Source organism: Sus scrofa, chromosome 2 (assembly GCF_054392235.1).
Source record: "Sus scrofa isolate SSC_HxYL_T2T_F1_AM1 chromosome 2, Sscrofa_HxYL_maternal_Yorkshire_Landrace_v2.0, whole genome shotgun sequence".
In the NCBI taxonomy this organism is placed as follows: domain Eukaryota; kingdom Metazoa; phylum Chordata; class Mammalia; order Artiodactyla; family Suidae; genus Sus; species Sus scrofa.
Genome location: NC_139384.1, coordinates 95567355 through 95594638, shown reverse-complemented (window position 1 = coordinate 95594638; position 27284 = coordinate 95567355). Strand labels below are relative to the sequence as shown.

The following is a 27284-nucleotide window of genomic DNA, read 5'->3' as shown; positions in this document are numbered from 1 at the left end:
GACCACTTTGAACCATGTTTTTCAACCCCAGGCAACAAAATTAATTTAGGAGCTCTAAATGGCATTTTCAAAACTGAAATAGAGGTGAAAATTTTTGAGTGACACTCAAGTAATAAGGATAGATAACATTTCATGAAACTTCTGTCTCCATAATAAACATATTTGTAATGTATAATACATATTCACATATGAGTATATATATGTTTAATATATAACTATATATATAATGTATGATAAGTCATAATGTGCTTTTTTTTTTTTGGTCGTGCCCGTGGCATGTGAAAGTTCCCAGGCCAGGGATGGAACCTGTGCCACAGCCATGACCCGTGCCACTGCAGTGAGAATGACAGATCCTTAACCTGCTGCACCACAAGGGAACTTCACAGTGCTTCTTAGTGAGGGCTACTCTTGAAAGAGTTTAAAAATCACTAACTTAAAGCATTTATATCTGCTCCTCCAGGCTGTGACTGTGACAGTTCGACCTAAAATCCCTAGATATATGACTCCACATGACTTCAGATGCAGAGCATGGCTATCACACGAGGGGTAGCCAGTCTGGTCCCAGTCTATCAACCAGACCCCCAAACAAGAAGCAGCTGCACATGGGGGGGCATGCAGAGCTGGCCCAACACCACACTGCACCGAACCACACAGCTCTCTGTCTGGCTTCTTGAGGACTTCACACCATGCACTGACAGCTTAGTTGAATTTAAGAATTCAACAAAGCCTCGAACAGATATGAAATGGTTTCATTGCTGCACATAATTTTAATGGGAATAAAACGTCTGTGTGATAAATCACTTAGTGCTACTCCTTCTGTCATTTGATATGGAGAATCTGTTTCTCTGCACCATAAAGTGCCACGTCCCTACTCTGTGCCTTTAATTCTCAATGCATAGAAAGAGTCCCAGTTTTTACTGATTTTTCACACCCTAATGAATGTTTCTTCAGGAATGTGGCCATTCCATACGTAAGAGCTGTAACTCACACTTCATGAAGGCACAGTTGGGTGTTGGGATATGCCAGGCTGCTCTTAACCAAGATGAATGTTGTGCAGGGGTGGCTAAAAAGGCAAGAGAGAGCGAGAGGGACTGCAGACTTGCCCGTTAGTTTTAAACAAACCACTGTTGCATAAAAGACTGCCAGTTTTAAGGGCTTTGAAACAATCTAGCTGGTTTTGATTCAATGCCTCCTTTTTTTTTTTTTTTTTTTTTGTCTTTTTGCCATTTCTTAGGCTGCTCCCATGGCATATGGAGGTTCCCAGGCTAGGGGTCGAATCGGAGCTGTAGCTACCAGTCTATGCCAGAGCCACAGTAGCATCTGCAATCTACACCACAGTTCACGGCAACGCCGGATCCTTAACCCACCGAGCAAGGCCAGGGATCGAACCTCATGGTTCCTAGTCGGATTCATTAACCACTGAGCCACGACGGAACTCCATCAATGCCTCTTTTTTAAAGTTTGTTTTTATTTTTGTTTTTTTGTTTTGTTTTGTTTTGCAAGTGGACACAGGAACTCTAAAATCAAGGGATAAACAAGTCTGAAGGATGAGAGAGGGAGTCTATTTAAATCCCTTGCAAAGTCCTTCAGACTCAGAGCCCTGAAAAACAATCCAAGTGTTCACATGTCTCATTGTGGGCTGATCATCTATTTTGGGGAAATCATTACTCTTCATCTTACTGTGACATCCTTCCAGCAAAGAAAAAACATGACATGCTGTAATATTAACTGTTGCTAGTATTTCATACCCCATCAGAGTGCTTACAGGGTCTTAACCCCGGACCCAAGGCTCTTGGAAGGTGAGGACCATATTGTGTTCATCTTCGAAACCCCTTTTCTTGGGTCCGCTGGGCATGCACTAAGCGATTACTCAGAAGAACTGAATTTCACAAAGACTCTAGGTGATAGAGCTGGCGGCGCTTCAAGCCTAATGAAGTATTCGGCTCCGATGACTTAAGCCTCTCCAGTGAGTGGAAACACACATCATACGTCCTAGGGCAGTGTGATCTGAGAAGGTGGGGGAGCTGGAATGGCAGGTCTGATAGCAAGAGAGTCCCCAAGGAGTTCTTGAATTACTCTATTCTCAGTTGTCACCCTCCACCACCAATCTTATATTTTAAAAGTTTCCCAGAGTTCTTGTCATGGCTCAGTGGTATGAACCCTACTAGTATCTATGAGGACGTGGGTTTGATCCCTGGCCTTGCTCAGTGGGTTAAGGATCTGCCATTGCTGTGAGCTGTGGTGTACATGACAGACGTGGCTCAGATCCTGCTTTGCTGTGGCTGTGGTGTAGGCCAGAAGCTGTAGCTCCGATTTGACCCTTAGCCTGGGAACTTTGATATGCCACAGGTACAGCTCTAAAAAGACAAAAAAAAAAAAAAAAAGCTTCCCATTTCTATTTTAACTCACCATTTTGTGCGAGGGGCTAATATGGTTCCTTATTTGTTTTATTGTACAAAGATATAATTTCTGAGAATACCTGAATTGAGAAGAATATTTAAATGGCAGTGTCCAAATTCCCATGTATCAGTGGTGGTTACACAGGGCAGATTTTGCTTCCTCTTTCTCCCAGCAGACACTTGACAATGTCCGGAGACATTTTTAGTTGTCACAACTCAGGGGCTGCCATTGGCATAAAGCAGGTAGAGGCCAAGTGTAGTGCTAAAACTCCTACAGTATTCAAGGCACATAAAAGAATTATCCAGCCCCAGACAGTAATACTGCTGAGGTGGAGAAACTCTTGCAATAGGAATTTAACATGGAAAATATGATCTTTTATATTCAAAATCCAGAACATAAGGCATAAAACAGTTATCTTTTGTACTACCTAATGGGTAACATATGTCTAAATCCAGTTAACATGGAGATATTTTTATTGTTCATTACATAATGATCAGTTAGGTACTGTTGGAATTTGCTCAAGTTATTTTTGATGGAGTACTTGCATAAATGGAGCAATCAGATCAGGATGGTTTATAAAAATTTTTTCTCACTATTGGATATTAAGTCAACTTCATTAGCTTTCCAAAAGGGTCAAATCTTAATTATCCATGGTAATAGGAGGCACAGAGGGAATCGTAATTGAAATCCACACTCTATTACAAGTGGAAGATTAGGTAGATTCAAAATAATTGACACAAATGAAATAGAATGTTGATGTTTGGAATTTCAGAGTAGGAGTTATTCCCTAAGTAATACTAATTTTAGGTTCTTACAACTGTAATTATAGAAATATAAAAAAGTAAACAATCTGTATTAAAAAAATTACTAGAGGAGTTCTCATCGTGGCTCATTGGAAACAAATCTGACCAGCATCCACAAGGACACAGGTTCGATCCCTGGCCTAGTTCGATGGGTTAAGGATCCGGCATTGTCATGAGCTGTGGTGTAGGTTGCAAATGTGGCTCGGATCCCGCGTTGCTGTGGCTGTGGTGTATGTAGGCCAGCAGCTCCAGCTCCAATTTGACCCCTAGTCTGGGAACCTCCATATGCCAGAGGTGGGGCCCTAAAAAGACAACAAACAAACAACATTATTAGAATAAGTTGGGACCCTTCCACCACCCCACTGCATGAGTGTGGATGTGCTTGTGCAGGAGCACACATGCAATACATCCTCAAAAGGTCTGTGAAACTTTCTGCAATACTCAATACCAGGCATCACATTAAATACTGTGGAACCTATTTCCCTCGGGAGTCTAAGATAAATTCACGAATGAGATATCGTATACAGCAAAGACTGTATCAGCTTTATAGACCAAAGCTGGGACAGGGAGACATATAAGTTGACTCAGTTCCATATACAGGTGAAGGACAATGCCAAACATTACTGTCTGTGCAAACCTCACTGAAAAACTGGGCAGCCTGACTGTCCCAGGCCTGCAAGTTTCACAGCCACACCTCACATTGCTCTAGTCCCCATGGAGGCTCAGTGGTGGATGATGTTTGTCTCAACCTCGTCATTTGCTGGCTCTTGAGGCAAACATGGGGAAAGGTTTAGGCTTCGGCAGTGAAAGAAGAAGGCTGCGGACAAAAAGCCTAATCGTACTCAAAGTGGCTCCAAGTATGACACTTAGGGAGGAAATTACAGAATTACGACTCCTTGTCCTGAGGAGGGATTCTATTGAGTGATTCTGTTTTAATTCTCCAGCGAGCATGTAACAAAGAGGGATTTCACTCTAACTTATTTCACCATGTACCTCAGTCTTGCCTTCCCATTGGAAACGGGGGTATTAAGTGAGAACACAGTTAAGGAAGAAGCTGGGTAACTACTGTCAAGTCAAGTGTTCTGTACAGATAATAAGCAGGGGGCAAAGTCCACCAGGAGCTGACTGTGGCTTTGTTATGACAAGCATCACGGGTTTATAAAAAGACTAGTGAATGGTGTAGTCTATACCAGGAAATCACAATTACAAAAAACCGGCATGAAGCATGTCCTCTTAATCCTCACTCAGAATCAGCAAAAAAGGAAGACACTGAACTGCCAGGCAAGTTGGACAGCAGCAATTCAGAACCAATTCACTATACTGTCTTTTGTTGTTGTTTTTTAGTTTTGTTTTGCCTTGTTATTTTACTTTATTTTAGGGCCCCACCCATGGCCTATGGAAGTTCCCAGGCAAGGGGCTGAATTGGAGCGTCAGCTGCCAGCCTACACCACAGCCACCGCAACATGGAATCTGAGCCACATCTGCAACCTACACTGCAGCTCACAGCAACACCAGATCCTTAACCACTGAGCAAGGCCAGGGATCAAACCCACATCCTCATGGATCCTAGTCTGGATCATTAACCGCTGAGCCACAAAGGGAACTCCCACCATATTTTCAAGTGGACCCAGAAATAAACAATTAAAGTAGCAGACCCAAAAAGGGACTTCTCAGTGATTTCCTTTTCATGGAAGCAAATAAGACTATCACAGAGGAGGTTGCTCGGAGTCTTAACTGAAAGAACACAGATCAAGTGGTCTCTGAATGGGCTGGCTTGGCACAGAAAATGAGATTGCTGTATTGATTGGAAGGCATGTGTTTATTACGAGTAGTCAGGCTAGAAACTGGAGAAGAACACTTTCTGGTAACGGAACCAATCACAGAATTAGGAATGGGAATCTTCTAGCCCAATGGTAATGTGAAAGGAATGGATAGTTAGGTAGCTTAATCTTTCAATTTCCAAAGCCACAAGTTTAAACCTGATTATTTTTTTTTATTATTTTTTTAAATGATTTTAGTTTTTTTCCATTAGAGCTGGTTTAGAGTGTTCTGTCAGTTTTCTACTGTACAGCAAAGAGACCCAGTCACACACACATACATACATTGTTTTTCTCACATTATCCTCCATCATGCTCCATCACAAGTGACAGATATAGTTCCCAGTGCTATACAGCAGGATCTCATTCCTTATCCACTCAAAAGGCAATAGTTTGCATCTATTAATGCCAGATTCCCAGTCCATCCCACTCCCTTCCCCTCCCCCTTGGCAACTACAGGTCTATTCTCCAAGTCCATGATAAACCTGATTATTTAAAAAATATACTGAGTCACTTTTCTATACAGTAGAAAGTGGCATGACATTGTAAATTGACTATAGTTTTTTTGTTTTTGCTCTTTAGGGCCACACCTGTGACATATGGAAGTTCCCAGGTTAGGTCAAATCGGAGCTGCAGCTGCCAGCCTGCGCCACAACCACAGCAACGCCGGATCCTTAACCTACTGAGTGGGGCCAGGGATCAAACCAGCATTCTCTTGGATACCAGGCAAGTTTGTTTCTGCTGAGCCACAACAGGAACTCCTTTTTTTCTTTTCTTTTTTTTTTATTACTCAAATGAATTTATCACATCTGTAGTTGTATAATGATCATAATCTGATTTCAAAGGATTTCCATCCCACATCCCAGGCACATTCCCCCACCCCCCAAACTGTCTCCTCCGGAGACCATAAATTTTTCAATGTCTGTGAGTCAGTATCTGTTCTGCAAAGAAGAGGAACTCGTATTTCAACCATAATTTAAAAATGGAAAATATACTGAGATATAAACACATATTCCAGGGAAAAGCTGTGTTTTTAAGAAAACATAACTGCCAACTCCCCTAGCCCTTGTTTGCAAATCAGGTTGGTGCCCTAAGGCCAGCAAACCTATATAGGTTTGTGTATCCACAGCAGTAGATTTGGTGCCATGAGGTGGGTGGGTGGGGGGGAGGTGTATTCAGACCAGGATTCTAATGCTATCTAGAAAAAAAAGTTAATCTCACTATTGAGAGAGGTGAAAGCATCAGCTCCCACAGCACCTAACTGATGTCACGAATAAAGATGGTGATGATTTCAGGATGATCTGTAAGAAACGATGACAAAAAAATGCCGACTTTTCCAGCCACATGCTGTACACACCTACCCATCCATTCTTCCCCTCATCCTCCCACTCACCTGCCATCTACTGGTCCATTCATCACTCACTCATGCAGGCTCTCACCCAGCCAAACTCTGGTCCAGCAACGTCACCCAATGCTGGCGGTAAAGGCATGAAGAAGACAAGTTCCTGCCCTCACGGAGCTCAGAGAGTTAATTCTAAAGGGTGCGTATGGCTAATTTTTCACAATTACACATTGTTTGAGTCTGGGAGATCTCTTGCTCTGTTACTTCTTTCTCTCTTGAGATCAACAGTACCTTTGCCAAAGGGTATACTGGGAAATAAAGTGTGTCCCAAAGGTCAGTTGTTGTTGGCACTTCTCATAAAAGGCACTAAGACAGTATTCCCCAAGAGAAATGGCATGTGAACCACATACATAATTTTTAACTTTCTAGAAAAGATATTAACACAAAGGAAAAAAAAATCGGGTGAAGTTCTTTAATACATATTCATTTAACCCAAGGTACCCAAATACTATCATTTTAACACAGGATCAATATAAAAAGATTGCATTCTTTGGTACGTGCCATCTTTGAAATCCAGTGCTGTGTATTTTACAATCAGAATACACCTCAATCTGGCCACATTTCAAGCGCTCAGTGGCTGCGTAAGAAAACACTGATGCACTGTTTACAATTTGGGTTTGCAATTATTTTTCAATTAAAGATAATTTAGTCTGTTGCCTCATCTTCATATTGGAAAAGGTCTCTTCATCCTAATTCTCTGAGTTGAAACCTTCTTGAACTCAATCTGAACTCAAAATGTTTATTTAGTGTCTACCATGTATCAGACATTGTAAGGTAGAAAATCACAGACATTTCTCATTGAATCTGAGACAGCACAGCCTGGTGGTTATGAGCATGGAGTGGGACCTCGGACACTTGCTTAACCTCTCTGCGCCTCAACCTCCTCATCTGTGAACTGGGTAGAATAAATAATATCTGCCTCACAGAGTCACTGTGAGGTTTAAATGAGTCAGTATTTATAAAGTGCTTAACACAGCATCTCTCACAGGGCAAGAACTGAATAGGTGTTTGATAAAAGTTGAAAAATGGGTTTGCATTTTTTCCCAACATGACAAGGAAATAAAACCTTATAGTTTAGAATTAGATAGACTAAAACTCAGAAGACCTGGGGGTCTATTGAACATTTAAAAGTCACTTTATCTGTGCCTCATTTTTCTAATTTACAAAAGGCACAGTATTGTCCCCTACCTTGTTATTTAAAATGTGGAAATAAATGAGGTTTTACATATAAAACACCAGAATTCCAGTTAGTGGTGGTCATCTCTCCAAAGCCAAGGTATTCTGGTTATTATAACTTTATACAGTTATAATATAATATAGTTACAGTTTATTCAGTTAATGGATGGATATTGCAAACAGCAACGAAGCATGCCTTGGTGAGGCTCCATTTGCAGAGGGAGAAATAACTATTATTCATTCTCTTACCGTATACAGACACTGAAATTTCATTTTAATTTTTGTTGCTGGTGTATTTTTCTCCTGACCTTTATACTTAGCAGTGCCAGGCCTTCAGTGAGAAGCTCCCAACTCTGACATTGCCTGGCATCTGAAGCATTATCATTCCCATAATTAACAGTGACTGGAAACAAATAATTTAATTCTGGGCAAAGGAAAATGAATCAATGGTGTCAACTCCATTTCCCATCTTTCTAATTTTCTGTAACAAAAGAGGAGACGGAAATGTCTGTTCCCTGGTGCGAGATCCACTTAGGCAAGTGAGAGACAGATGAGTAATTGGTAATGTCCTATTCCTCGTTCCTGCAAAACATGGCTGTCGCCGGTAGGAAGATCATTCTTTGCGCTGAATAAATATTTAAAGTTGCATAGAATATGGCAGCTGGACATATTTAAATTTCTAAGAAAATAAACTCGTGACTTAGTGTGGTGAATTAAGAGGGGAGCACATTTTGAGAGAGTACCTCTATCATAAACCCAGGTTGATCTCAGGCTAAAATGAGAGTTCCTTTTATATGCAAAAACAGGAATACAACACAGCACTGCTACTGCTACTGCTACTTCAGCCACAAAATAAGAGAAAGCAAATGGAAGCCTGTGGCATTTGCAATAAAATCATCACTGAGAGGTCTTATTCTTGGATTCAGAAAGCACAATCTACTTGCTCACAGGGTAGCCCATTCCAAAGGACTTCACTGCAATTTAAGTCTTAGCTGTGTCATTCCTGGTTCCACTGCTGAACCTTAATTTGTAAAAGGAAAGGTCTGGACTGTGACCCAGAAATTCTTTTTCTCCCCTGAATTCCCCAGTGTGTACAACTGGTGGACAGGTGCTCTACCAACGTAGAGGTCTATCAGTTGCTCCATCCATTTCCATTATGCATTCTGGAACTGAGAAATAACCAAGGATGGACTCAGGGACCCTCAGGCCCACTGTGAGGTGGACCTGAGCTACAATTCCATTGATCACCTGACCTCCATAAGCCCCTTCCCTGACAGGTGGATCACAGTGACATCTGGCGTCTCCTGGAATTCAGAGCCAGTGCCAAAAAGCCTGCTTATTTCCTTTTCCAACATGCAGTTACCCTGGCAAAAGGCTATCATCCTTTTGGAGAAGGCTGGGAGAAAGATGAGCAGTATAAACTTCCAGCAATGTACTAGAGTCCTTCCACCAGGAGACCTGGTCTCCCCTTCATTCAGTGGGGGTCTGTCAACTGGCTCAAGTCTGGGAACTGACTGAGGGGCCACACCTCTCGGTTTTTATGATGCAAGTTAAACTTTTGGTTACTTGACTCAGAACTCTTCCCCTTATATGGATCAAGTAAGATTTTGCCTAACTTCCAATCTATTTCACTTCTAGGACACCATGGCTTCAGGTCTGTGCTGGTCAGACTCCACTGCTGCTGTGATTGGGGTCCTTCACAGCAGCCACAGCCACCTTGCTTTGAAAGATGAAGCAGTAATGGGCAGACTGACCCATCTCTGCCCTCTTGGAATTCACATGCTGGTGGAGGAAAAAAATAAACACATACAAAGCAAATATTTTTAGGCATCTATCCCTGCTACCAAGAAAACTGACAGGGGTCTGTGATGAGAGTCACCGAGGGAGGTCTCAGGATGGCCTCTCGGAGGTTGTGAGTACTGAGGGCTCTGGCAGAAGATTCTATGAAGCAGAAAGGATGACAAGAGTGATGCTGTTGGGAAATGCAAGGAGCGTTGGAGGGTCTGAGCATCAGAGTCCCAGAGAGGAAAAATTCCCAACACACTGAAGAGAATGCAGAATGCCCTTGATCATCCAGTTTTCCTCAATTTAAAAACCAGATCAGATATGGATGAAGGGAGCTGCCTAGTAAGTAGAAATAACAAGATCTCTTATTTAAGTCTCCAGGATCAAAGTCTTAATTCTTTGGCTTAAGTTTTATTAAAGACTATTTAAATAAAAAGGGCCTATGTCAAAACTTCAGCTGCTTATGTACTGAGTTCATTGGCAATGGCATGAAAAGAGTTTAAACATGACATGCCTTTAAAACAAGAAGAGCCTTCAAGTGGAAATTGCTTTCTTGTTGGCAATTGTGTCATGGGTCCTCTTTCTGTGAATGCCCCTGTGGCCACCCCAGGCACTGACTGGTTCTTACAGGTGGAGGATGGGAGAGCTGTCTACCTTCCCTCTACCACCAGACCGGAAGCATCTGGGGGCCAGGGCTCATCTGTCGCCATGAAATGTCTTCCATGGATTCAGAGAGAGAGAGAGAGCAGGTGCAAAAGGGGGTTTGCTTTTTGCTTTTTGTTGTTTTTTAGTTGCATTGGAATGGAATTGGAGAAAACAGAGACTTGGCTGAGACCTTCCAGAGATTCAGAGACAGGGTGTGCAGAGGGACACTGCAGCTGCTGAGAAAACCCCTCTGCCTTCAGGGTAGCTCTCTACATGTTACTACATGGAGTTCCCCTTGTGGCTCAGAGGTAATGAATCCAACTAGTATTGATGAGGACTCGGGTTTGATCCCTGGCCTCACTCAGAGGGTTAGGGTTCTGGCATTGCTGTGGCTGTGGCGTAGGTCTCAGACACAGCTCAGATCCCATGTTGCTGTGGCTGGGGGGTAGGCTGGAAGCTACAGCTCCAATTCAAACGCTAGCTTGTGAACGTCCATATGCCACAGGTGCAGCTCTAAAAAGACAAAAATAAAACAAAAAATTAAAAAAAACAATAAAAAAATAAACAATGGCAGCTCCAAACAAAACAAAACAATACCAAGTAGGTAACATGGCCCAGAAACTCAGCTAAGGAAGACCGATCATGTTTTCCTTCACAACTGCATTTCTCAGGTGCCTTCAGATGCTGGGTGTTTTGCCACCTAGGCCCAGGTGAGGAAGCTGACATCACTCATCATTCTCCCCAGCCCACCCCCCAGCCTAGGACATCTCAGTCTAGTCTTGGGATCAGGGATGCTCCATTGCACTCACTTGTTTTCTCCCACGTCTCTGCCTACGATTTGTCTTTTCTGTTTCCCTCTTGGGTGAGACTTGAAATTTCAAAATGAGAAAGAGGCCTCTTTTTCCTTTGCCCTCTGTGGTCATGGCGAGGCCGTGAGCACAGGACAGCTTAGCTGAATGAATGGAAGGGAGAACCGAGAGAGAATGGGGGCAGCCAAGGTGGGGGTGGGGGTGTTTCTACACAGTATCCCTCATTTCTGTGTACTCCTGTGTACTTCTGTGTACTCTACCGCATTATCTCACTTGATCTTCCCACTCCAAGGGAGGAATGTAAAGTACTAGCGTCTCTCTCTGACAAAAGAAGAAGTAGGCTGGAGAGTCCAAAGGACTTTCCCAAGGCTTCACAGTAAAGGGCAATGAAGTAAAAGTCAAGGAGGACTTGGGTTTCTGAACTCCCCATCCTACGGCAACCTGGCAGAGGCACAGTGCTTGAGTCTCTGTTACCACAAGTTACACAGCCTGAGTTGGCAACAGACAGTCTGCGCTTGGCCAGGTAAATTATGTTATTATGTAGAGGTGTGCAGCCCTGAGCTGCTGGCTGAACGATGATTTGTTTGCCATAGCAAAAAGGATGATGTTGGGAATATACCCAAGCAGTTTCTGTCTCTGTAGGGCCTTTGAATTAGCTTCTGGACAGTCCCTCAGGTTGGAGTATTCTGCAGCCACCAGAATGGCCCTTTTCCCTGCAGTCAACTGGGTTGACCATGTCATCATCCAGACAGGCAATTAAAATTGCCATAATAATGAGACCATAGCCGGGTACTTTTGAGTCTGTGGCTCTCACTGACACTTCCTGGATACGACTGCACATGGAAAGGCCCGGAAAGTTCAGACCTCAGGCTATTAGCTTTTTCCTGACAGGCTAGTGATATGATGCAGGTAAAAGAAAGCAGAAGGAAGTTTTCGGCGTGGCGAGAATACCTTATCCTATGGACCCCGAGAAGGTCCTTTAACAAAGAGCGCCAAACAACTCCTCTTCTTCCTCCGGTATCTCAAGTCACTCAGCATTAGGTCTAGAGAGGCCCCCTGAATCCATGACCCAAATTACCTCCCCAAGGATGACATATATATGTAACTAGTCTCCCACAGAGCCCTGATCACCAAGGATCCCCTCTGCTGAGGAAAAGCCCTCTTTCCCCATCATTACAAAGCAAATCACTGATTCTGATCATTTTTCTCCAGGAGAAAAATATTTTCACACTTTCCCAAACTTTCCAACCCTCTTGGTTTACTGGAATGGTCTTTTTTCTAAGGGAAACGCCTGAGATTTGTGCAACTTAGCTGCATATTTGCAAAGTGCCCACTGTGTGCACAAGGTAACACAGGAGAGGCTCTAAGAAGATAAAAAAAGAATATTAGAAAAAGCTGTGGCTAATCCATGAATCTCCGTACACGCACAAATCTTGTGGCAGAAAATGACATAAAAAAGTAAAAATATTTTGAATGAATTTCAAAAGTGACCTCTCAGTCTGCATGAGAAAATCTTTGTACCAGAAATGACCCACTTCTACTATCTTTTTCTCTGATGCCTTATGTTCCCATTAAGCTTAGCTCTGATTTTAAAGTGCTACTCTATGTAATTAAGAGAGATGGGTTGCAGTTTTCTGACTTTTGCTTGTGGTAAAATTTGCTGTGTGGGTACCACTATCATGAGCCACCACAACTGATCTAGTTCTCATGCTCATAACCCAGCCCAGCCTCTTGTCCTTTCTTCCCTCATTTTAATTTTATTTTCTATTATTCCTATAGATTCATCTTATGCTAGATCCCTCAGAAACAAAGACTCCAATGAAAACAAAGTTTTCAAGCATGAATCAGAAATTTCACATTTTCACTTTTTTTTTTCGTATCAAAGCAGAGTTTCGTGGACTGTCCTAATTGAGCTGTTGGGTTTTACAAGCTGATTCGCCTAGTCTAGTAATAAGTGCTTCAAGTTCATAAAAAATGACTGCCCCACTGGCTATACTATGGGCATTCACTTGGCTAACAGCACAACACCTGTTAATTCAACAGGACTCAGGAACTTACAAAAAGAACCTATTGCATCTCAAGAAGCAGCCTTCCTCCCTAAATATGCTGTTAACATAGATCAATAAAACATTTACTTGAGACATTCTCATTCTGGATTTAAGAGCATGCTTGGATGGTGTGAAGCTTTAATTAGGTCATAAAAGGTAGGACCAGAGCTACTTTTTGCTTACATTTTCAGAAGAAAAAAACCAGACATTTATGAATGTGCACTGCCATGGAAACAGCATTCTGTTTAAAACAATGCCCATTTCCTAGACATAAAACACTAAAAGAACCAGCCATGGGAACACCATTGTGTGCTGTCTTTTCTTCTGGATTTAAAGGATGATAATTATATTTCTAAGAACCAGCATTGTGGCTCCCAAGGCTGACATGAAGGTGGGCAAAGGGATGCGTTACAGGATAATTTCTTGGTAATGAGGGCCTCTAGAGGAGAAAACATGCACATTATGTTTTTATGGAGAATAAACACATTACTCTAAAATACCAAAGGGAAAAACCTTACCCGAATCCAGAAAGCAAGCGACAGAAGAGAAAGAAGCCATAACCTTGGACAAATGAAGAAAGGAAGGCAAAGAATCCGTTGATAGACATGCAAATCAGAAGAGACTGCTTCCTTCCCACTTTGTCCGCCAGTCCTCCCCAGAAGAAGGCCCCCACCATCATCCCGAGGTACACTATGCTGCCTGCAACACAGAAAACAGAGAAACACATCAGAGAGGCGGAGTAAACGGCACAGGTCACAGCAGATCAACAAGAGACAAAGCACATTCCAAAATTTTTCAGGGAAAAACTTCCTTTTTTTTTTTTTTGGCTTTTTAGGGCCATACCTGTGGCATATGGAGGTTCCCAGGCTAGGGGTCGAATCAGAGCTACAGCTGCTGGCCTGTACCTCAGCTACAGCAATGACAGATCTGAGCCGAGTCTGCAACCTATACCACAGCTCACAGCAACTCTTGATCCTTAGAAAAAGTTCCTTTAAAAATAGATCCTTCGGGACACTTAGATCAGTTTTCAAGTTGGAAAGCAAGCTCTGTGGGCTCCCTTTGGCTGCCACGGTTGATGGCAAGGGCAAAAGAGGAAAACAGTCAAGTTCTCACCAGCTTTTTGGGGATGGATACCTTGTGGGCAGCCACAAGGAGGCTCCATACAGAACAATTCCACAGTGTGACTCAGGGCTGTGTCCCCTTTGTTCTGAATGCTCAGCTTAACACCACAAGATCAGGATGGGAGCCTGAGTCAGGGGCCCCCAGGTCAAAGTGGATGCCCCAGCTTGCTTCAAATCTTTGCCATAGCACATGACCAGGGCGAGGTCCAGACTCTTGGGCACCCTCTGGAGGATTCCATGGGTTCTCTCTGGTTCCTCCTGAAAGCCCTGCCCTTCCTTGGGAAGAAAGGGAAACCAGAGTAATATTTCAAGAGTTAATCTTAAATTGGTCTCAAATACTGTGCAGAAGAGAAAACTTTTTCTTGGGATTAAGAGCTTAAGGAGCCTGGAGTTCCCGTCGTGGCTTAGTAGAAACGAATCCGACTAGGAACCATGAGGTTGTGGGTTTGATCCCTGGCCTTGCTCAGTGCGTTAAGGATCCAGCGTTGCCATGAGCTGTGGTGTAGGTCACAGATGCGGCTCTGGTGTTGCTGTGACTGTAGTTGGACCCCTAGCCTGGGAACCTCCATATGCCGTGGGGCCGTAAAAAGCAGGGCAAAAAAAAAAAAAAAAAAAAAAAAAGAGCTTAAAGAGCCTTAGGAAGAAAAAAAATTATGGTTAATACTTTGGGAACTGTCAAACTCATCGTGGTTGGCTTTGCTTTCATAAGAGAAACAAATGGAAAATCAAGAGTTAGATACATGTCCCTCTTGGCATCACAGTATACAGTTGAGGTGGGTGGGTGTGTGTGTGTGTGTGTGTGTGTGTGTGTGTGTGTGTGTGTTTTAATTTTATTGAGTACAGTTGTCTTACAATGTTGCATTAGCTTCAGGCGTGCAGCAAAGTGAATCAGTTATACATACACATATAGCAATTTTTTCCCTATATAGATTATTACAGAATACTGAGTAGATGTCCCCGTGCTCCACAGTAGGTCCCTGTTAATTATCCATTCCACATACAGTAGTGTGTATATGTTACTGAGTATTCTAATTCACTTGCTTCTTCTCAGAAACTAAGCTCCCATATGCTTTGTTCAAAGTCTTTTGCAGGATGAAATATTAGGTATCACAAATGTTACTTCAGGGAGGTTTCTAAAAGGGTGTGCAAAACCTAGGGAAAACTGCATAATTAATAAATGAACGTTTGGCTTTAAAAAGCTACCCACGGGAGTTCCTGCCGTGGTGCAGTGGAAACGAATCTGACTAGGAACCATGAGGTTGCAGGTTCACCCCCTGGCCTTGATCAGTGGGTTAAGAATCTGGTATTGCCCTGAGCTGTGGTGTAGGCTGCAGACACAGCTTGGATCTGGCGGGGCTGTGGCTCTGGCATAGTCTGGCATCTGTAGCTCCGATTAGACCGCTAGCCTGGGAACCTCCCTATGCTGTGGGTACAGCCCTAAAAAGGACAAAAACACAAAAAGAAATAAATAAAAAGCTACCCACATCTTTTATCTATTTTTGATTTTTCCTTTGCTTTCACCAAAGTACCATTTGACTAGTTCCCTTCTCAAAGGCATGTTTGAGACCCTCGGTGGCATTTAAGTTGCAAGCTGAGAAAACATTTCTTTAGATTAGCTGGGTAATATCCTACTTAAACATTCACCCAAATTCATTTGCTTAACACACAGTTAATGAATCAGTATGAGACCCATTTGGCAAAATCTGGTGATGCCACATCAGTGACATGTAGATGCTGCTTTGCAGAGAGCTGCGTACAGATGCTATGGTGAATGGCAAATGATGGAGCAACTCTACAATGAGACACAACAGAAGCTTTTTCTATTTAGACTGGGGGACTGCAAAGAGGTGGGTGGTCACCCTTTGCCTGGGTGGGGATGGCATATTTTCCTCTGTACTCTGGTGCGACCATATACAGATCCTCCTCCTCAATAAAGATATTACTCACATCATGAGGCCCAAAGCATGTCCAGAAGATAATTTAAAGAATGTATCAGGGCAAAGTAAAGGAATTCCCAAAGCAGACAGATTCACCCAGGGAAATGCATATGTAGCATATTTCTTATTTAAAACCTTAGAGGCTCAAGTTTGCCACTCATGCCTCTCAGAAGAATAATCAGTAGCTAAGCTGCTTTATGATAATGCCTGTCCTTATAAATGTCTACAAATCAGAAAGTGAGCTCCACTGATCAGGAATGGCCTGTGGCTGCTTCAGTCTAAAGACTGGCGAATCCTTCCTTCCCTCCATTTTTTTTCCCCCCTTCGGCCGTGCTCGTGGCATGCAGAAGTTCCTGGCCAGGGATTGAACCTGCACCACAGCAGCGACCTGAGCCACAGCAGTGACAACACCAGATTCTTAATCCGCTGAGCCACTAGGGAACTCCAAAGGGGGCTCTTTCTTATAGCTCCAGCCCTAGGAAAAAAAATGGTCACTAGCACTTGTGGAACCCTTACCTGTTTCTAAATGTTTGCATGAATGAACTTCTTTAATCCTCTCAATATCCTCAGAGGGGTCTGAGGTTAATACCATGGGAGCCAGATTCCTTGGTAGGAAAGCTGAAGTCCTGGGAAGCTAACAATTTGACCGTAGGAAAGTGGGTGGCGACTACATCCCAGTCCATCAGCAGCTCTTTGTACAATGAAGTTATGATTCCTTGCACTAGTCTGGCTGCCCTTCTTGTGAAAATACCTCAGGTTGTCCAGGCTCTTGTACGGTGGTATTACCTAAACTTGAAAGCAGTACCTCAAAGCTCCCTGAGGTGCCCTCTCCCTGGACACCACCCTCAGAAAATGAGAGTGAAGTCTGGGATGGCAGAAAATGATAGACCGGAGCTGGGGGAAATGCTGGTCTGTCCCACCGGAGCAAGTGATAAGGGAGGCAGTTCGCCTTCTCAGACATTCTGAATGGGTACATTCCTGATCTGGGTGTGGGGGGTAAGGGAGTTAATGCTAAAAAAAAAAAAAAAAACAAAAAAACAAAAAAAAAACAGCTGGAGGGTGCCAGAGCAAAAATGAAAATCTCATCTCTTGTTAAAAAGAGCAGACTACTCAGAGTTCCCACGGTGACTCCGGGGGTTAAGAATCCGACTAGAATCCATGAGATGGGCCATGCAGCTTGGATCCCACGTTACTGTGGCTATGGCATAGGCTGGCAGATATAGCTCTGATTTGACCCCTAGCCTGGGAACCTCCATATGCCAAGAGTGTGACCCTACAAAGCTAAAAAAATGGAGGCTCCTGCGCTACGCACCAAAGGAGGAGTTGTAACTCCCTTGCTTTTCCTGGTGCAGGAGGAAGGATGCTCCTACTGGGCAGGTCTCCATACTCTGTCATCCTCATCTTCCAGTCAGTCACCTTCAGCTGCATCTTCCCTAAGCCAGATCAGAGCTTCAGAGAGGGATGATTCTAGCACTTGAAGGGCTCAGACTGGATGTTAGATTCCCCCCACCCAGCAGTAGCATGAGGACACAGCCTCACCCTGGGAGCCTCTTAAACTTCACAGGCAATACAGCCTGAGAGATTGAGCCTGTCCTGGACTCCTGTGATGAGGATGGCTTAGTGACTTGACAAGGGGCACAAAGGCCCCATCGATTATTAGCACCTTATACTTAAGCCACTTGAAAATAAAATCTCAAAGTAATACTTATTAGGGGTTTTAATACAAAAGTAAAATAAAATGGCTCATCATTTAATTCCCCCAGAAATCCTTATTTATGTATCTATACTTATTTAAAAAAACAAAACAAAACAAAAACCAAATATGCCTCCATGGCCAATAATTCAAACCACACAAATGTACCGAATGAAAAAGTCTTCCCTTCCACCCTTGATCCTCTTCTCATAGGTAACTATTATCAAAATGTTTTCTGGGAGTTCCCATCGTGGCGCAGTGGAAATGAAGCCGACTAGGAACCACGAGATTGTGGGTTTGATCCCTGGCCTTGCTCAGTGGGTTAAGGATCCAGTGTTTCCGTGAGCTATGGTGTAGGTCACAGACGCAGCTCAGATCCCGAGTTGCTCTGACTGTGGCACAGGCCGGCAGCTACAGCTCTGATTCAACCCCTAGCCTGGGAACCTCCATATGCTGCAGGTTCGGCCCTAAAAAAAAATAATAATAATAAAAAAAACCCAAAACGTTTTCTAACTCTTCCAGTAAGTTTATTATATAAATATGTAAAAATGGATATCCAATAGGAATTGTCTGTTAAATACAGGTTTTTTGTTTGTTTTTCCTGTGCAGTGTTTATCTTGTCTCTTATCATGTTTAGCATTTCTAAACTAAGCAAACCAGGAATAAATCTCAATGAGAATTTTAATAATTTCTTCAAAATACATTCCATATACTTCAGAAAAGCATTTACCATCAGCTAATAGGGGGAAACCAAACAATTATTTCTCCATCTCTATTATTTTTATGTCTAAAATAAATCCACCCAATCTCCTTAAAAGAGAGGCTATTAAGTTCCATTTAAAAAATTTACTGAGTACCCACTATGTGTGACTTTTCCTGAGGTGCTAGAAATACAGGGCTAAGTTATGATCCCTGACTTTGGAGAAGGAAAAATCCAGCAAACCTTCATCCAATGTTTACGCTAAGTCAGAAGAGATGGGAGACAATCATACTAAGTCAAGTCAGTCAGACAGCGAGACCCCAGCATCCTATGCTATCACTTACATGTGGAATCTAAAAAAAGGACACAATGGACTTCTTTGCAGAACAGATACTGACTCACAGACTTTGAAAAACGTACAGTTTCCAAAGGAGACAGGGTGGGGGCTGGGGGAATGCACTGAGGGATTGGGATGGAAATGCTATAAAATTTGGTTGTGATGATTGTTGTACAATGACAAATGCAATAAAACTCATTGAATAATTAAAAAAAGAGAGAGGAAAAAAAAAGAAGAGATGGAAGACTACTTCTCACCTATTACTTCACACAACCCTCCCAACAACCCCACGACTCAGGGCCAAGACAGAGAGGGTCATCCGGCCCAGAACCTTCCACAGCTTCCTGGGGACACATGACGGGAACAGAATGGTGCAGTCAGGTACCTGGGCTCCAAGTTCCTGAACTCCTCTCCTATTCCACCAAGATGGCTTAAGGAGCTCATTGTTCAGTGAGGGAGATGCATGACTGAATGAGCCCAACTGCAAGGCATGGGCTCCAACGGAGGTGTAAGTGGGGGCAGAGGGGCACCAGGTGGCTAATAATTCTGACTGTGGCCTCTGAGAAGGGAATATCTGAGAGGATTCTAAAGGATAAGAAAAGTTTCAAGCTAGTATTACATTTCTCCATAACAAACAGGTTTAGAAAAAAAAATGTAGTATTGAGCTGTTATTTTCACTTTTACCCTGGCTAAAAATATGTTTCAGATCCAGAGGTAATAATCTCTTGTGCCTACACTGGGTTACTCTGGGTAATTAGATGTGTCACTGGGCATGCTAGGGACAGAATTAAACCTACCCGATAGCTTATTTGAGACAAACAGCATGACTAGAAGATACATGTTTTGCTCACGTAATCTAATTAAAGCCAAGTCTTTGAATTTTAGCAAAGACGTGCTGTGAATAAAAGTACAAACGCTCTGGAGGCCTGCCCCTTGTTTTCACGTGTCCATTTCGTCTTCGTGATGCTCTTATGTCCCTGAAAACTTAGAGCAGGACAAGCTCATGATAATGGACCAGCCTTTTCGCCTCTCCACTCCTCATGCTGCTGCTGATGGCCAGAATAAGTCCCTTATTATACAGAGTGAGGCTGAGAGAAGCCAGGACTCCTTGACCAACAACACTGGCACCCTGGGGGGAACTTGCTAGAAACACTCCATTCTGGACCTACAGACTCAGAGTCTGCATCTAAACAAGGTTCCCATATGGTCTGTGTGCACTTTAGAATATCCAATCTCTTGGGCTAGAACATGATGAAAGATACTATGAGAAAAAGAAAGTATATATATGTACGACTGGGCCACTGTGCTGGATAGCAGAAATTGGCACAACACTGTAAATCAACTATAATTTTAAAAAAGACTCTGAAAGCACTTTTTAGGTTGGTGTGCTTTCCATTAAAACAACCTCTCTAATACATTTTTTAACTTAGAGTTTGTATTTGTCTAATACATACTTGAAGGGAGGAGATGCAGGTGTCAGAACGTTTAATTCCAAAGACAGAGAACAAGCATGGTCTCCCAATAGAGGCTGGAGACCTCCGAAGGGCAAGGAGGAACCCGTGCCTCTCCCAGGACCTGCCTTTCTTAGGAGCAGCAAGAGGCAGACCTCCAATGTGATTAGAGGCTATGAGTTTCAGATCCTTTTATGAATCTAATGAATTCAGTGGGCCTTTCAGGAGGAAGAGCTTGGCTTGAGAAATAAACACCACTTGAGACTCATTCTTCTCCCACCATAGCTGGGGCTCAGGATATCCTGGGTCAGCCAGCCTCTTGGTCCAGGTCTCTCAGACAGAAAGAGGCCTCAAACATCACTTCCCCATTAAGGGATTTTCTAACATGGGGACTGACCCGTTTTATTTCATCATACCCTGCCCACCCTGCCTCCATCTCCCCTGACAAATACCATGTTTCCATTATATCTCTGTGCTAAGCTGCTTTTGATTCCTTGTGACAGTCCCTAAGGGGGCACATCTTTTCCCCCCCAGCACCACTTAAACTCAACAGAACAATTTTAAGAAATGGAATACAGTGGGTTTTCTCCTAATAATTTTAGCCAATAGCTTTTTTAAAAATGGTTTTAAGCATTTCAGTTATCCATGGCGAATGCATTACCCTATAATTCATTACACCCTTTATTTACAGATGGATTTTCAATTAAAAACAGTCTGTGGTGGTGTTCTGAATTCAGTGATAAGTAATCTCCATGAGGCCATGCTCGGGCTCACCTTTTACAAGGAGATTTTCTTAGGCTGTAACAAAATTTGAAGTCTATGTGAAACAAAAATAAATCTTTAAGAATAACAATGACAGTTCAGGAGACGGTTGTTGAAAAGAATAATATAATATGATCCATTGTAGTCACAGGATTGAGAAAAATGCTGTATTCCCTAAATTACACTCACTACTTTTTAGGCTCTCTGTGTTTATACCTAATCTGCTTATGAGAGTTCTGCTGTTATTAGCTATGTATCTAAAATGCAAGAGGAAGGTGCATTTATTTTCCCTAAGGTGGAGTTTTCTCCCACAGACTTGTTACAACTGCAGTAAAAACCCACTTACCCAATGCTTACTTAACCAACTCAATGGATTAACGAATCCACCCACAAATGCACTGGGGATTATTTCCCATCTTTCTTCTTCTACCAGCAGTGCTTTAAGCTGTATTTATACCTAGCCTACTTATGAGAGTTCTGCTGTCATTAGTTACGTATCCAATTAAACATCGGTCACATTAATAATGAAATATGAGTGTGAAAGGAATAGAGGCTATTCCTATGAAAATTAACTTAAGAAAGACTGGGGGAAGCTGAGTTGTAAAAGCATATTTATCAAATAAATGTATTAAATAAACATCTTTATATCAAATAGATAATTATTACATATTCAATTAAAATGTATTAAGTTATATTAAATAAAATTATATTAAATAAAATGTATTAAATAAATGTGAGCCATCCACCTCTAAAAGACTGAGAAAATCATAAAGATGAAAGATTCCATGCTTAGATGGAGGCATATCAAAGAAATTGAAACAGAAGATCCAAGTCACACAATGAAGATAAAGCCAATGGCTGTGAAGATGCAGGAAAGACGATGGGTTACTTCATTCCGAAGCTCCCTACTCAGAGGGTGTCTGTGCATCCAAAGACGGTTGAAGGAAAGCAAGCCTATGTGTTAAAATACAGTGTCCAAGTCCCTTCACTTACACTGTATATTTTTTTCTGCTTTTACCAACTTTTCTATTAACTGATCAATTACCAGTCTGGACTTAATTAGATAATAGGGTTTCTATTTTGCCTCTGAGGACTCCTGAAGACATGCTTTTGTGCTTAAAGAAATCTGGTGTGCATAGCCACTGGAAGAGTCAAAATTATCCACTAAATATCTTATCACTGACGTCACTACTAAAATAGCATCTCCTTAAGATCGATTCCAGCATTCACAACTTTACTTTCCCCCATTTCCTCAAAGATTTTTTTTTTTAATGTATATTAGCAAAGTCTGTGGAATGAATACCGAGATATCCAGGACTAGTTCCAGTCTCCCTAAGACTGGCTGTAAACTGTCGGGCTAGTCTTTCAGCTTCCTCTGTGTCAAATGGTGGGCCATGGTCAGCCCGGTAAAGCTGGACCAGTCTTTCTCTTCTTTCTCTCTCCTTTGCTGACCTCTAATGCATCCTCCCCACCCATCCGTGGATGCAGAAGCTTGCACAGCAGCTGCCGTGTGATTGCTGCTCCTGGACCCCTAAAATAGAGAGCTATGAGTGTGGCCATCCCTTGGCCAGACCCCACTGCAGTCCATAAAAGGCTGATTCTTGAGAGCGCTGTATCTCCCCAGCTGCCCCTGCACCCACTCAATTCACAGAAGGCTGTAGCATCTTCCTCTTTATCTACAACTTGCTATTTCTCATTGCCACTGGTTTCAAACTCTATGCTTAAATTAGAAATAACATAAAATCTCAAGTTCAGTACTTATTCTATGGGATTCTTCCACTGAATCTGCCTAAAAGTGGGCCCATTATTAAAGCAAGGGGGGTTGAGATGCGGGAAGCAGAAGTGGCTTTCTGTTGTTGCTGCTTTTTAGCCAAATGCAATGTCCTTCATCCGTTACTATTTTACCACTCTGAACTTTGGGTCAGGCCCCAAATAGTTAAGAGGCCAGGTCTGTGAAACACATGAACTAGATCTGAATTTCTGCTCTACCATTCACTAGTGGTTTGATCCTGAGTAAGTCACTTTCTTTCTTTGTGCTTCAATCTCTTCCTCTGTATAATGGGGCTAATAATAATATTCCCCCCACCACAGGATTGAGGAGGGATTAAATGGGTTAAAGCACAAAGCACTGTGTTCAATATAAAACAACAGCTAATTTAACTATTGCTGTGAGAGAAAGAAAAGAGGAAAACAAAATGGTGATGGAAGAGAAAATAGGAAGAAACGAAGGGACGCTGGAGTGGTATATAAAGTAAAATCACAGCTTTTGGCCTCCTTCGGCTCAAGTTCTGAATAGAAGCCACCTGAAACAGCTCTGGAAGAGTTATCTAATTTTGTAAATCTCAAAGACATTCTTTTGCAAATTGAAACTATTTAAATAAGTACCACTAGGCTTCTCCTAAAACCAACCCCTCATTTTTTCCAATTACTACTGTTTTTAGTAGTCAGAGGTAAGGACCGTGATGCATCTATGCATCTATGGACTTACAGAAAAACAAATAATAATAATACTATCAGGAGTTTCCTTTGTGGCTCAGCAGTAATGAATCCGACTAGTATTCATGAGGACTCGGGTTCAATCCCTGGTCTGGCTTAGTGGGTTAAGGATCTGGTGTGGCCATGAGCTGTGGTGTAGGTCAAAGACACGGCTCGGATCTATCACTGCTGTGGCTGTGGTACAGGCCTGCAGCTACAGCTCTGATTTGACCCCTAGCCTGGGAACTTCCATATGCTGTGGGTGCTGCCCCCCTCCCCCAAAAAAGAAAGTAATAATATCAAAAGCATATGTACAAATCAAAGAAAACAAAACCCTTTCTCATTTGCAATGGAGAACATTTGCAACAAAAGTCAGCTCACCTTTGGCAGAAAGAACAGTAAATATCAGGCGCCCTACAGCGCATCTCTGACTTTTACATTTGAAAAGTCTGACATTTAAGTCTGTTGGTCCAGGCAGAGACTGATGTAGCTGCTTGCACAGGCAGGTAGTGCTGTATCAAGCACCATCACCACTTGTTAATTAAATGTTTCTGGACTAAACAGCCCTTGAAGGCTCAAAGACTGAGTTCAGTGAGCCAAATTCAGGAAGGACAGTCATGAAAAGAAAGCCCAAACTTTTCTCTAATCTTTCCTCAAGTGGCCAGTGTACACTGGCTAGGCAAAGATATATTTAAATATTTTTGCATGAAAAAATATTTTTGTATGTATGGCTCTGCAGGCCCCCCAAAGGGCAATTACAGCCCCCACTTGGGGTTCAAAGCAATAAAGAAACAAGTCCTGGGAATCAAGAGGGCATAAAGCCAGGCATCTTACAGGGTACGAGGAAAGGGGAGTGAAGAGAGGTCTGCAGATAGGGTATGGACAAGGCCCTCCTTCTCAGCAGCGCATAGCTTTGGGCAGTGGTTGCAGACAATGGCTGCACATCAGACTATTTGGGAGCTTTAAGGAAAAGACCAACGATGCTCAGACCACACCCAGGGATTCTGCTTTTGAGGGAGGGCTTAAACAACACTACTTTTAACAAGCTTTCCAAACAATTCTAATATGAAAGCCTGGGCTTTGAACCTTTAGCTTCCTAAGGAGATTAAAAACATGCCAAAAATTAATTACCACTAAATGAAACATATGCTCAAATTAAGGTGAGCATGTTATGCTTAAGGGGGAAAAGGAAGGAGAGACTTAATTAGTTCCAGGGAATCTGGAACCCTTCCCCTAGAAGGTAATGGTGGCTCACGCTGGGTTTCGAACAAGGAGTAAGAATTCTCCAAGTAAAAGGGGAAAGAGCCCAGGGAGGGAAGGAGATCAAGTTCAAAGGTTTGGAGGCTGTCAGCGCACAGCACACTAAGGTGAGCTTAGGTGGTTCAGGATGAATGAGTCCAGGTGCAGGGGCGAGAGGGGTGAGAGATGAGGCTGGAAGTCAGCCCAAAGAGTTGGCCTTTAACTTGTGGGAGGTTCAAAACTAGACTGGACGTCATTCACGCCTGAAAAGATCCTTTTAGCAATCCCGTGGAGAACAGACTGCAGAGAACAAAAGACAGAGGGGAGTCGGGGGCAAGGAGGGCCCAGACCAGGGTGAGGCAACCAAGTTCTGACATGCCCCAGCACAAAATTTAAGGAAGTGCTCACTCCCAAGTGCCAGCTCTGCACTTGCATGGCTCTGAGAGTGAGGGCATCCTTAAATCTGCGCTCCAGGCACCCCGCTCTCTTCACCCCAATCCCGGCCCTGGAAAGAGGACCGGCTGAGGAAGTTTTACCGAGAAGTAGCCCAGGAAAGGAATGAAAGCACCTGACCAAGGATGGGGTGGTAGGCTCGAAGAGGGGCAAGGTTGGAGGTACTTTTCATGGTCTGAATCCACAGCAAGGAAGAGTGGAAGGTGATGCTGAGGATTCTGGCTTGGGACGGGTCACAATAATACTAATAAAGAGAAGGAATCCAAGAGGCAGCAGACCTGACAGGGCCAGTGTCTTTTTTTTTTTTTTTTTTTTTTTTTTTTTTGCTGTACCCGCATGTGAAAGTTCCTGGGCCAGAGATCAAACCCACGCCACAGCAGTGACCCTTAGCCACTAGGCCACCAGGGAACTCCATAGGCCAGTGTCTTCATCATGTGAGGAAGAGGTTCACGTCAATAACCCTCCCTGTCCCACGTGTAAACAGGGCAGAACAGGGTGGTACAGGCAATGCATGCAAATCCATAAAGCCACGATTAATATAGCAGATCATCAGGAAATAGTTCATGATGGAAGCAGGGCTTGAGATGAGTCTCCAAACAAAAACCAAGAATATGAGTAAGGAGAGAGCAGAATGGCACGTTTGCTCACGCTCAGGCATAGACCACAGCTCGGGGAAAGGTCTGCAGTGGGAAACAGCTCGAAGGGTGGAAGGTCACAGAGTAAGCAGCATGGGTGGAGTGGCTGGGTTGGGGCAGGTGGAGAAGCACAATTAAGGTGAAGAAGGAATAGAAAATCCTTAAATTTAAGAGGCCAAAGTTTTAAATGAATTACACAGACAAGGGGAGCCACTGCTGGGCTGGTTTATGAGCAGGGAATTGATGCCATCAAAGGACAAGTGTAAGATGACCAGGACACTTTAGAGCAGGATAGGAAAACTGTCTCTAAAGGGCTGGAGAGTAAATATTTTAGACTTGGCAGGCTGTATGGGCTCAGCTTCAACTACTCAATTCAGCTGTCGCAGCATGAACACAGCCAGAGACAATATGTAAGCCAATTTGCAGAGCTGTGCTCCAATAAAACTATTGATAAAAAACAAGAAAAGGGCCAGATTTAGTCTGTGAGAGCCTTTGAGGAAAAGTTTGCCTCTAGCTGAGCCCAGAAACTCAGGAAAGACTTGGGCTTGTCTTGGAAGAGGGGACCAGTGGTCTTTGGAGGGGTAATCTCAGTGTAATGATGTCAGCAGAGGACAGGAGACTAAAGAAGAGTGGCAGTGAGGACACGGAGACAGCAGGAGGAGCTAAGCACAAGTGCCCTTCATAAGAACAAAGGGGTATGATGTTGCTGGGCTGGGAGAAAAATTAGAACACACACATCAGCAAGGGAGAGAGAGAAAAAGAGACAGAAGCGAAATATCAGGCACATTAACATAGACACAACTGCCCTGAAACCACAGCCACAAATATAACAGAAAACAGCAAAGGGCCTCTGCTACTACAAGAGTGGGCTATTTTGCCCTTTTTTTTTTTTTTTCCAGGGCTGCACCCACAGCATATGGAGGTTCCCAGGCTAGGAGTCAAATCGGAGCAACAGCCGCCGGCCTATACCACAGCCACAGCAATGTGGGATCCAAGCTGTGTCTGCGAGCTACACCACAGCTCATAGCAACACCAGATCCTTAACCCACTGAGCAAGGCCTGGGATCAAACCCAGATCCTCATGGATGCTAGTCAGGTTCATTAACGGCTGAGTCACAACATGAATTCCAGAGTGGGCTATTTGGGCCAGGGATTGAACCAGAGCCACTGCAGAGACAAGGCCAAGTAGTTATGATGTGAGCCACAGGAAAAGTCCAAGAAAAAAAGAAGTGGGCTAGTTTGGAAGAACAGTGCTATCTTGTTTAGTCTTATTTCCAGAAAATCCATGAAAAATAGGCTTACGAGAAATGTATTCATCTTGAATTTAAGCATAACTGCCAGCAATAAAAGGATTTTTCAGAGATATCCCTTTTAAATAAGCAAACAGGTAAAACATAAAAATCCAAAAGGAACGGGTATTTTAGAGGAACAGTACAAGGAGCTAATTTTTGAATGGTGTCTACACATTTTTTGATAATCCAAACAACAGAAAGGCCTGGAAAGGAAGGGCTCCTGTAGCTTACGCAGGCCTTTTGTAGACCCGGGGATCAACTCTGCACAGCAGGAAACAGGTCTGAAAAGGGACTCAAAGATCAT

The 27284-nt window shown here is 43.0% G+C and overlaps 1 protein-coding gene across 6 annotated transcripts in view; it reads right to left on the bottom strand.

Annotated features, from left to right (window-relative positions):
* Positions 1–27284, bottom strand: part of SV2C (synaptic vesicle glycoprotein 2C) — a 247038-nt gene that overhangs the window by 114817 nt on the left and 104937 nt on the right. For 5 of the 6 annotated variants that reach the window (XM_021084455.2, XM_021084457.2, XM_021084459.2 and 2 more), the window contains one exon: positions 13404–13584. The exons of the other annotated variant lie outside the window; for it this stretch is intronic. In XM_021084455.2, coding sequence (XP_020940114.1) covers positions 13404–13584 — 181 coding nt within the window. The remainder of the gene's footprint in view (positions 1–13403; positions 13585–27284) is intronic. 6 annotated transcript variants of the gene reach the window in all.